Source organism: Sphaerodactylus townsendi, linkage group LG16 (genome assembly GCF_021028975.2).
Source record: "Sphaerodactylus townsendi isolate TG3544 linkage group LG16, MPM_Stown_v2.3, whole genome shotgun sequence".
NCBI classification, from domain to species: Eukaryota; Metazoa; Chordata; class Lepidosauria; order Squamata; family Sphaerodactylidae; genus Sphaerodactylus; species Sphaerodactylus townsendi.
In genome coordinates, this window is record NC_059440.1 from 878,379 (window position 1) to 890,482 (window position 12,104).

The 12,104-nt window shown below is 47.1% G+C and overlaps 1 protein-coding gene across 5 annotated transcripts in view; it reads right to left on the reverse strand.

The window, feature by feature from the left end:
* Window positions 1-12,104, reverse strand: part of RAP1GAP2 (RAP1 GTPase activating protein 2) — a 234,795-nt gene that overhangs the window by 118,897 nt on the left and 103,794 nt on the right. For 3 of the 5 annotated variants that reach the window (XM_048518747.1, XM_048518748.1, XM_048518746.1), the window contains exon 1: window positions 9,318-9,424. The exons of the other annotated variants lie outside the window; for them this stretch is intronic. In XM_048518747.1, coding sequence (XP_048374704.1) covers window positions 9,318-9,424 — 107 coding nt within the window. Of the gene's footprint in view, window positions 1-9,317; window positions 9,425-12,104 lie in introns of those variants that run through there. 5 annotated transcript variants of the gene reach the window in all.

The following is a 12,104-nucleotide window of genomic DNA, read 5'->3' on the forward strand; positions in this document are numbered from 1 at the left end:
GATCATTGGGCTCAAGCAGGACTGCCTTTTAGGAGCAGAATGATTGGCATAATCCAAACCAGAACTTCCCTTTGCCGGTCCTGAGTTATCTGTTTTATTGGGAAACTCTGATCGGGGGGGGGGGGGAGAGATGAAAAGATTTATCCTACTCTAACCACACCCAGGCATCTTTTTATAAACTGCCATCATCCCCCCCCCCCGATCTCCACCCCCCCCCCCAAGCTAATTGTCCCAGTAGTCTGTTTCTTTGGGCTGGGCAGGAAAAGGAGCCAGCTGGGAAGAGCTCTGACACAGGGAGGGAGGAAGTGACAGCTGGATCAGGTGAGGTGATACGAAGAGAGACTTAGGGAGCTGGGGATGTTTAGTCTGGAGAAGAGAAGGTTAAGGTGGGGTATGATAGCTCTGTTTAAATATTTGAAGGGATGTCATGTCAAAGAGGGAGCAAGCTTGTTTTCTGCTGCCTCAGAGACTAGGACCAGGAGCAATGGATTCAAGGTGCAGGAAAAGAGATTCCACCAAAAATTAGGAAGAACGTTCTGACTTCCTGGGCTGTTCAACAGTGGAATTCACTGCCTCGGAGAGTGGTGGAGTCTCCTTCTTTTGAGGCTTTTAATCAGAGGCCAGATGATCATAGGTCAGGAGTGCTTTGATTGTGTGTTCCTGCATGGCAGAGGGTTGGACAAGTTTGCCCTTGGGGTCTCTTCCAACTCTATGATTCTATGAATCCTTCTGATTAAATGATATAGGGCCACTGTGCCTTCCATAAGGATGTGCTAAAACACACATTCACAAAATACCATTAGTGGCACAAACTTAGATAAACAGCAAACAGTAAGACTTTTGGGGAAAGGCAGCCCACACTTTTCCTAAAGAATTTACTGCTGCATGACAACAACAAATTTGGGGAAGGGACTAAGAGTCCCACTGATCTATGTACAAAAATGCATACATGGAATGTTTAATTGCATGTAATGTTGTGTATGTGTTAAGTGGCATAAGTGGGTTCTGAATCATGGCATCCCAATGAATCAATGTCGTCCAAAACATCATATCATTAAACACCTTGCTCAGGTCTTGCTAACTTCCTTTATAGAGTCAATCCATCTAATGCTGTTTTTTCTTTTCCTTCTGCTTTCAACTTTTCCCAGCGTTATTGTCATTTCCAGTAACTCTTGTCTTCTCATTAGGTGACCAAACTACAACAGCTTTCATTTAGTCATTTTAGTTTCTAGGGACAGTTCAGGCTTGGTTTTATCTGGAATCCACTGATTGGGGGGGGGGGGTTCATGGTGTTCATAACATTCTCTTTCCACATTTCTAAGAAATCTGCTTTCTTCCTCTCAGTTTTCTTCACTGTCCAACTTCCACATCTATACATAGTAATGGGGAACACTATGGTATGAATTAACTTAATTCTGGTTCTGGTGGGTTTTCCGGGCTGTGTGGCCGTGGTCTGGTGGATCTTGTTCCTAACGTTTTGCCTGCATCTGTGGCTGGCATCCTCAGAGGTGTATCACAGTGGGAAACAGACTTTTCTCTGTGATACACCTCTGAAGATGCCAGCCACAGAAAACCCACCAGAACCAGTTGAATTCGGCCATGAAAGCTTTGGACAATAACTTAATTCTGGTCACCAGCAACACATCCTTACACTTAGAAACCTTTTCTAACTCCTTCAAGTCTGTCCTTCTCAGTCTCAGCCTCCTTCTGGTTTCTTGGTTGCAGACTCCCTTATGGTTGATGATAGAGTCACGGAATCTGGAACACGTTCAGTTTCCTCATCGTCCATCTTAAAGTTCAGTCATTGCTTTTGTCGTCTTGATGTTCAGCTGCAGTCCTATTTTGGCACTTTCTGATTTAACTTTCACCAGTAGTCATTTCCTCACTATTTTCTAATAGTAATGTGGTATCATCAACATGTCTCAAATCGTTAATGTTCCTCCCCCCAATTTTCACTCCATCTTCATCTAAATCTAATCCATCTTTCATTGTACTGTTCTGTTTATGGACTGAAATGATGAGGAGATAACAAACACCATTGTCTGACACCTTTGCCAGTTGGAAGCCATTTTACTTTTCCATATTCTGTCCTAACAGTAGCCTCTTCACCAGAGTACAGGTTGCACAACAAGACAACCAGATGTTTGGCATACCTGTTTGTTTTTTTTAAACCATAGCTTTTCATGATCCACACAGTCAAAAGCTTTGCTATAATCTGTGGAACACAAGCTGATATTCTTCTGAAATTCTCTCATATGCTCCAGTAACCAACATAAATCTGCAATGTGATGTCTAGTGCATCTTCCTTTTCTGAATCCAACTTTGACCACCACTTTACTTGCAAGAGAAATTAATGTGATAGTTTCTGCAATCTTTTTGGGGGAAGCAGAATATACATTGACTGTTTCCAATTTGTGGCCTATTGTTTTGTTTTCCATATTTGTTGGCATATTCTTTCTGTGGCTAAGAGTAGCATTATTGATATCCCATCTGCTTCTAGTGGTTTGTTTCTCTCAGTTGCTCTCAGAGCAGCTTTCACTTCACTTTTTAAAACTGTAGGTTCTTCTTCAAAAGATTCTTCTGGGAAGGAATCTGTCATCCTTTCCTCTCTTCTGTACAGTTCTTCATTGCAGTGTTCCCACCTTTTCTTTATTTTGTCTTTTTCAGTTAATATATTTCCATGTTGATCTTTCTGCATGTATACTGGTTAGTACAATATTTCTCTTCATCATTGCATGCAAGTCACTGGAACACTGCATTTACACTTTTGATTCTGTTTCTGTCACCTTTTATGTTTGCTATTTGTCTTTAGAAATTTTAATCATTTACTAAATAGCCCATCAAACAGACTTGAACTGTTAACAGTTAGACCGCCCCTCCCCAAAAAACAGCATTTTAGTCACAACAAATGAGCAGAATAGGACGCAAACCAATGAGTGCTTTGACATCCCTCCTTCTGTAGATCCAAGAAGAAGAAGAGGAAGAGGAAGAGGAAGAGGAGGAAGAGTTTGGATTTATATCCCCCCTTTCTCTCCTGTAGGAGACTCAAAGGGGCTTACAATCTCCTTGCCCTTCCCCCTTCACAACAAACACCCTGTGAGGTGGGTGGGGCTGAGAGAGCTCAGAACAACTGTGATTAGCCCAAGGTCACCCAGCTGGCATGTGTGGGAGTGCACAGGCTGGAACACAGGAAAAATGGGATGTTAGCACCTGCGAGTTTGCATTGTAAAAAAGAAATAGCAGGTTTGTGAAAAGGGGCAGAAAGAAAATACAACAATACAACAATACAACAACCTTTATTAAGCATATTAAAATAGGCTCCAGAGCATTACAGACATTTCTGAAGTACAAATCAAAAGTACATTCAAAACACAGACAAACTGTATCTAGCATTGGACGTTACTTAGAAAATTCTGTCACTTGTAAAAGAAATTTTGCTACTTTTTCCAAAAGCTCCACAACAGAGTTGTCAGAGTCTCTTTCAGATTAGTCTAAGACCCGCCCAGGAGAGAAATTCCTAATACCCACATATCTCGGACAGTCACGTATAATGTGAGCAAGAGTCTCCACTTGGTTTTTACAGTGTGGACAGACCCGATCCTGGAGAGGGATAGATAGGTAGCGACCCTTTGTAATGGCTGATGGAAAAGTATTTCACCTGGCCCTTGTAATAATCCATCTCTGTTGGAAAGAAAATAACGCCACCATTGCCAGTCCCAAGCCCAGATGCGAAAGGAGGAGAGTTGAGAGTCGGACTAGCAACCCATCCCCATAAAAACCCCAATCACTATGGAAACAACAAAAAGAACTTCAAGCATTTCTGGTGAACTATGCCGGAGTTCGGCTTCACATAATATGGTGGTGTCAGAGCAAACCCACACTGGTGTCCAGTATCTGATGTCAGAAATGATCTTCTCTGCCAAAAACATTACAAGAGTTGGAATAAGGAATGTATGAACCCTATATCAAAGTTGATGACTTGCCCAAGTCCTACAGGTCTTTGATGACTATCAGGTGTCAGTGAGGTCCTGTGGACAACAAACAGCAGCATCAACAGCAATGGCAAGACCATCTTGTACGTGGGTCATGAAGATTGCCATGAACGTGGGGTCGGACTTACCTCAAGCAAATGAGCTGAAAAAGCACTCATCGGATGGCAACCCATCAACAACTGGATCATCACATGCCAGAGCAACTGTTGTACAGGACTATGCACCAAGGGACAGTGCAGATTATGCAATAAAGAATGAATGTTACAAACAACTACAAGACGTCTTTGCTAACATCCCATTCCCAAATCATGATTGGAGCCCACACATCCTCTGCTCAGCTCAGTGACAATAGAGAGTGATTGCTGTTGTTCTGTGAGCATAATGGGTTGTGTGTTGGGCTGTTTCCATGCGGGCGGATAACAGCGCCCCAGGGACGCTAAAAACACCATCCCCGGGGTAGCGTTTGCACAGCAGGTGCTGCTGAAATGCAGCAGTGCCGTGTTCACAACACCCAAGCGTTGCTCCAGGAGCGAGGTTTTTCAACAGTGGCATCTTCCACCCACTGCCGCATGAACGGCAGCGGGTGGAAGGTGCCATTCCCGCCCCCCCCCCCACCTTCCCCGAATGCTTTACCTTCATCTTCTGGCTTCTGGCGCGTTGGAATTAAAACACATAAAGAACAAGCAATTCCAGAGCCGTCACTCAGGCCAGGGGATGTGTATGTTCCCCGGCTCTCCAATGTGCCGGAAGCCAGGAGACGAAGGTAAGGCATTCGGGGACAGCACAGCCTGTGTGAAGGCTGCGCCATTGCCTGTGCCCCTACCAGGACTGTCCATGTGAACGGTCCCGGGGGGGGGGGTACATCGGCATGGTTTATGCTGATGCACCCCCGCTCAGCGCCCATGCGGAAAGGGCCTTGGGAACACTTATTTCCAACATGGGAGGAGCCACAAGAAAACTTGACGGTCACCAGATGGGCAAACCTTCAATGAAATTGACTTCGTCTGCATCAGCCAGAAGTGGAGGTCAGAAATGCGTCATGCAAAGGTCTACAGAAAGGCAGATGTTGGATCAGACGGAGATCTCGTCAGGGCAGAAGATCAAGCTCAAGCTCCAAAACATAAGAAAGATCATATTAAAGAAACCACTCATCGTGGAGAAACTCAAGGACCTGCCCGATGCCTACCCAGAGAGGAAGGGCAGGATGAGCCACCATACTGGACCATCCCAAGCACCCCTAAGATGTTAGCCCCATCAGTTGGGAGTCCCTAGTACCAGAATTATTCCATATATGTTTGGTCCTCGAGGGCCAATGAGTTTTGGGGCAAATAATAGTGTCTGATTTGACTAGAAGCTACTTTTTGGAGTTATTCAGCTTGACTATTTCATTTCCTGGTATCATTTGCTGACTACAAATTAATTTTAAAACTTTCCTGCATAATATCACTGGGCATATGGGCAAGAGCAGAACAAGGGAATCAAGATAAACCTCCTGTCTCTTTGTCGCTCAAGATACTCGGCTTCATGGCTTCCCAATAGAATCAATTGACTGTGCATTCAGAGCAAATTAAAAGAAGCCCGTCTTTATGCAGCACCTAATTAAGTTAAGGAAATTATTGCAACAAGATGTGCTGCCAACCATTGGCATATGTGACTTTTTACAGGTTTAATTATCTGCATGATAAGACTGAACATGCATATTATCCAGAACAGCTGGGGAAAGGGCAGGCTCAGCATTTAGGGTTACCTATGTCTTATCAGGACCATTATTCTCCTGATACAAGTAACCCCATCAAACTATCATTACAATCATCAAAGAAGGCATAGGTGTCTTTTAAGGGGCTTTAAAGCATTAAAGGGGCACGGACCACCAGACCTTCAGATTGGTTTCCTCTAATAATAACCTGACAAAGTCAATAGCAGATTCTTTCTCCTGCCATCCTGCTCATCACCATCTGAAATATGCACTAGCTGATGATCAGTTAAAGTAATAAATTCAATTAAAACACATAAAGAACAAGCAAACAACACTGGAAGGAGGGCCAATAATGCTTGTTGGTGGCACGCAATACAAAACAAGAAAGTTTTCACCTGCTGGCAAAAGAAAGCTAGTGGGAGACAAATGAACATCCCTGGGGAAAGAGTTCCAACATTTACTACTGAGAAAGCCTTCTCTTGGATTGCCCCCTGCTTAGCCTCTGCTGGCGGGGCAACCAACGCAGGGCCTCCAAGAATGGCTGCTGCAGCAAGCAGGTACGTTCATTTGGAAGTTGGTCCCAAGCAGGCCAGAGATTCCTGCTCGTAGCTCTGCTTCCAAGGCTCAAGATACTCAGCTTCATACTCAGCTTATCCCTAGATGGTCCAAGAAGGGGACATTCTGCCGGCCAGATAGGAAGCCTCTGGGTTGCTGCCTGGACATGCTTGGAGCAGCCCCTCTTTCCTCAGCTCTGGCCCCCTACAAGACAGCTCCCAGCTGCTTCTGAATCCTGCTCCTCCACATGCTGGACACTTCTTCTGCCTCTCTGCTAGACTGAGCCTCCTGCTGCCAGCGCTGCCAGAGACAGGCCATTCCCTCACTCTTCTCTGACATTACAAAGCTGGTAAGTAACAAAAGGGGTGTGGATGAAATGGGAAGGCATCAGCCTATCATGAAGACTGGTCATGCCATCTCAACAATGACAGCAATGATGAAGTCAATACAACAGGGTCACAACACAACTGACAACTTTTCCAGAAACTGTGCCATTTCAGAGCCATGGGATGGCTGAAAACCGTCAGCAAACTGAGCAAAGATCGAGCCCTCAAATCATCTCTCAAATGACCCGACTACAAATCATTCACCAATGGGGGAGCAGGACTAACAAAGTGGTGGTGGACATTCAACTCCCCCTGCTCTGTGGCCCGGCAGCTGGGTTGTCTCCCCCTCCCACCCCCCAAGACTGAGGCTGGGCCTGTGGAGCAGCAAAGCCTTCCTGCCTCCCTCTCCCACCCCAAGCATCACCTTCTAATCCTCCCCCACCTCAAAACTCATCTTGCCCCCACCTTCCAGCCCTAGTCACACCTTCCAACCCTCCCCCACCCCAAACCTCACTTTTCCACATTGCCCCACCAGAACCCTCACCTTTCTGACTTCCCCACCCAAAACCTCTCCGCTCCACCCTCTCCCCATCTGCCACCCCAAGCCTCACCTTCCAACCCTCCCGCCACCCAAGCCACTACATTACATCCCCCTTCACCCCAGTCTTCATCTTGCTGCTCTCCCCCACCCCTCCCACCCCAAGCCACTCCCCTCCACCCTCCCCATCCTCATTTTCCCGCCTACCCTCTGAAGCCTCTCCCATCCCCCAGCCACAGGCCCAGAGCCAGATAAGCACAGTGTCAGGAGCAAGGTGGGAGCTTCAGCCCCACGAGAGTCCATTGCAGGGGGGCTGCTGCTTCTCTCGCCCTTTGCTGGGGCCCACTGCCCTTCCCCTGCATTGGGCTTTGCTGCTAGTAAATGAATATCAGACAGAAAAAAATGGGGAGCCAGTGTGGTGTAGAGGTTAAGAGCAGGTGGACTCCAATCTGGAGGACTGGGTTTGATTCCCCACTCCTCCCCATGAGCGGCAATGCTTATCTGCTGAATCGAATTTGTTTTCCCACTCCTACACATTCCTGCTGGGTGATGTTGGGCTAGTCCAGGGGTCTGCAACCTGCAGCTCTCCAGATGTTTATGGACTACAATTCCCAACAGCCCCTGCCAGCAATGGGATTTGTAGTCCATGAACATCTGGAGAGCCACAGGTTGTAGACCCCTGGGCTAGTCACAGTCCTCTCAGAACTCTCTAAGACCCACCTACCTCACAAGGTGTCTGTTGTGGGGAGAGGAAGGGGAAGGAATTGGCAAGCCCCTCTGAGTCTCCTTACCGGAGAGAAAGGGGAGGGTGGCATCAATCCAAACTCTTCTCTTCTCCTCTCATCCTGACCAAACCTATTAATGCTGGCAGCTGCTTCCATAGGCCAGACTCAACTTCATGGAGAAAGAGGAGGCCACATCCCACTCCCTCACGGGGTGTCCACAGTCACCTGCTCACAGTGTCAAGGCACCACCACATTGCCAGAACAGCAGAACAACCTGAGTCCGTGACAGCAGGATATCCTTCCCCACTTGACAGTTGGCTGGGCTGGCATCCTGCCAAGAGGTCATCATTGGCATGTATTTTGCAATGGTTCAGTTGAGACACTGGGACCTTGGCCAGCCAGACGTTTCTCTATCACATTTTTATCCCACTGTTCCTCCAAAAGAGCTCAGGATAGCATTCCAGTTCTCCTGTCCTCCATTTGATCTGCACAACAACCCTGTGAGGTAGGATAGACAGTATCCAACTGGCTTATGGTTACTCAGCAAGGATCATGGCCTAGTGACCATTTGAACCCAGGTCTCTCCCTCATCCTATTACCAGAGTACGCTGGGTCTCACCAGTCACCACAGGGTTCCCATCTAGTTAGGGGATGGCAGCGTTGTGCCCACAGCTTAGATTTACTTAGTTATCTTTGGGTGTGGAGGGAAATCAAAAGTGCAAAATAAATATTTTTCCCTGCAAAATCACACTACCTGAAATCATGTCAGACTGTAAGCTTAAAAGCTAGGCGGGGGAAAGAAATAAATGCAAAACACCTGTCACCTGGTGGGAAGAGACATGATACCTGCATCGTCAATTGTCACCAGATATTGTAGATCTAAAACAGAACACACCAATGCAAACAGACTGGTCCCCCCCCCCCAGCATTTTAACAGAAAGTACTACTCTGTAGTTTAGTGAATGATCAACCCAAATTGGGGGGGGGGGTGTTAGCTTTCTTTTTCAAGAAAGAAAATAAACACAGAAATTTGTTCTTCAGATTCTAATCAATTCTGCGACCCACAGAGTCTTAGATGTAATATTTACAGGCAAACCCTCACACATCTCCCTGGACAGCAAAGTCCTACAGATGTTGGTCAAACGTGGGTGCTAGTTCAGCACTGCTATATGGTGTCCCGCTGCCTGTGACTGGGCAGGCAAGTGTTAACACCATCATCACAACGCTTGACAGTTCTGTAAGCATGGCTTTGTAGCTCCCAGCTCTCCCATGCTAGAACCGAGCAGAATTCCCAACATCCCCTCCAAATAAGACATGAACAATCATATTGACTCAGTATACTCTTGAGGGGCTTTCTCATGCTGCCTGGGCGGGGCAACTGCCTTCCCTCTCGACCCTCCCCCCCCCTTTACAAACAGAGAGAAACCCCAAACTTTTAAATGCACATATATATAATATGGGTATGTAATATATGGCTGCATTTACCTTTTCTCTTTATTTTGCTTTCGGGACCTGTGCAGCAACCCAATGAGAACAACAGCTGCTTGGATTCCAGCTCGCTTTGAGTGCATCCTGCCTGGCGCATGTGACATCGCTTGAGGTGACAACTGGAGAGGCTTTGGTGCCAGGATGGCCAACCTTGGCAAGAGAGGTGGTTGGAGGTGTTTTTCAGCCCAGCCTCTCCGGCCTCCCTCTCTCCTTCACACAGGCATCCTCCTCCTTCCTCTGCTTCTCTTCTGTCCTGTTCCTCCGGTCTGGAGAGGTAAATCCCTTTCCCGAATCAGGTGACTCTTTCCACTCCAGCGACCTTCAAGTCACCTGCCGCCTGCCTGCCCGCCCTGTCCTCGCCAGCTCCGTCCACCCGAGGGGCTGCTCCACTGCCAGCAGTGCATTGGGGGGGGGGGAGTGGATTCTTGAGTCAATTAAATTGCTTTCAACCGTACCAGCCGCACGTGTGGTCACCAGCTTTTGCCAGTCTGTCACGCCTGCACTGCACAGCCGACAACCTCCGTTCCTGGCTGTCACAAAAGAAGATGACCTGAAGGGTTTTGTTTGGAGGCTTTTCCTGGGCTTTAAAATTGGGGAGGGACACTCACTCCTCCAAGGCAGAAGCAAACAGGGATTTTCTCTGCCATGGATCAACCTCAGCGCACTCAAGCGACCGAAGGGCTGGGCGCAGGGATCCTCACGCGGCAGAAAGGTGGCAGAGCTTTTTTTAAACATCTCAGGGGTTGCTTATTATGTCTCTGTGGAAGCTGTTTTCTCAAATAAGTGTCTCGATGACGCATGAAGTCTGGGATCTGTAGAAACTGAGCTTTCAGTAAAGAAGGATGGGGCTCGTGGTTGGAGGGAGGGAGCTGGGGTCTTGTCTACCAAGAATCCTCAGTTTTAGGGGAAAGGGCTCGCTGAGAGGCACGCGTCTTTAGTATTGTGAATGTCAGTGTAACCACAGCAGCTGTAATAAATGCTGTTTCTTCCCCAGCCCCCAGCCTCTAGTGCTTGTCATTTACTGATTGCTGTAGGGGATTAGAAAGCTTATAAGAGCATTAAAATGAAAGGGGGCTTGATTTGCCTCTCTGTGGCTTTCATATTGCATGGAAATGGGGTGTGCCCGGGCATTCTGAAAGTGGGATGAAAACATCCCTCGGAATCAGCAGTCAATGGAGCTGGGGGGCACTTTTGTGACAGCTTTCGGTGGCTGCAAAATGTCTTCCTCCCACCAGTTGTGGTGATTTGTGTGGAGGGGCCCCTTCAGAGAGGGACAGCACACCAGGCTGGTGGAAGAATTGACCTCCTTCTCGTTGGTGTGTTCTGATGCCAGCTACAATTGGCTACCCAGCACTGTGACATCATCACATCCAGGATGTGTTCCCCAAGTAGTTTGGAACAGTCTCGTGACTGTTCCCAAGAAGAAGATGGGTTATCTGTTTTTAAAGAATGGCTTCAAACAAGCAGATTGAACTGCCTGCAAACAAGGGCAGGGAGCTCAGGAAGTATCCTCCCTCCACACAAACTGAAACAGGTAAGTGCTCAGCAAGTCATAGTCCAGGGTAGATTCCTCATGGTAAAAATACAACGGGTTGACAGAGAGAAATACCTCAGTTTGGGGAAGAACTTCACATAAGTCCCTCCCCCAAAGCAGGATTGACCCGTTATATTTCCCTCAACCCGGGTTTTTCAAAAAGTGCTAAAATGGCAATGTTTTTGAAAAATCCCTGGTTAAAACCATTGCAGAGGGAAAGGCATGGGTGCCCAATGGCTTTATTTTTCCTGCCCCACCATCCAGTCTCCCGCCTGATGTCATGTCAGTTTCGTTTCTGCTGAGCTGCCAACTGGTGTGATAGCCTGCCATTTACGAAACATCCCCCACGCACGTTTTCTCCCCTTGGCCATTTCACCCAGATGTGTACAGCAACATGATATGGTGGTGTCAGAGCAAACCCGCACTGGTGTCCAGTACCTGATGTCAGAAACGATCTTCTCTGCCAAAAACATTACAAGAGTTGGAGTAAGGAATGTACGAACCCTATAACAAAGTAGATGACTTGCCCAATTCCTACAGGTATTTGATGACTACCGGCTGGACATTCTAGACGTCAGTGAGGTCAGGTGGACAACAAACGACTGGATCAACAGCAATGGTATGTGGGTCATGAAGACTGGCACTCATCGGATGGCAACCCATCAACAACCAGATCATCATAGCCTGTTTTGCTCATGGACATGCCAGAGCAACTGTTGTACAGGTCTATGCACCAAGGGACAGTGCAGATTATGAAAGAATGAATGTTACAAACAACTGCAAGATGTCTTTGCTAATATCCCAAATCACGACCTAAAGCTCCTGATTGGTGATTTCAATGCCCAATTAGGTGGCAGCCAACAAGGATTCGAAAATGTGATTGGAGCCCACACATCCTCTGCTCAGCTCAGTCACAATGGCGAGCAATTGCTGTTGTTCTGTGAACATAATGGGTTGTGTGTTGGGAACACATATTTCCAACCTCGGAGGATCCACAAGAAGACTTGACGGTCACCAGATGGGCAAACCAAAGTCAATGAAATTGACTTCCTCTGTATCAGCCAGAAGTGGATGCCAGCAATGTGTGATGCCAGGGTCTACAGAAAGGCAGATATTGGATCAGACCTTAATCTAGTCAGAGCAGAAATCAAGCTCAACTCGAAACATAAGACCAAACCGAAGAAACCATTCACAATAGAGAAACTCAAGGACCCTGCCACTGCCACCACCTTTGCGTTGGAACAGAATAA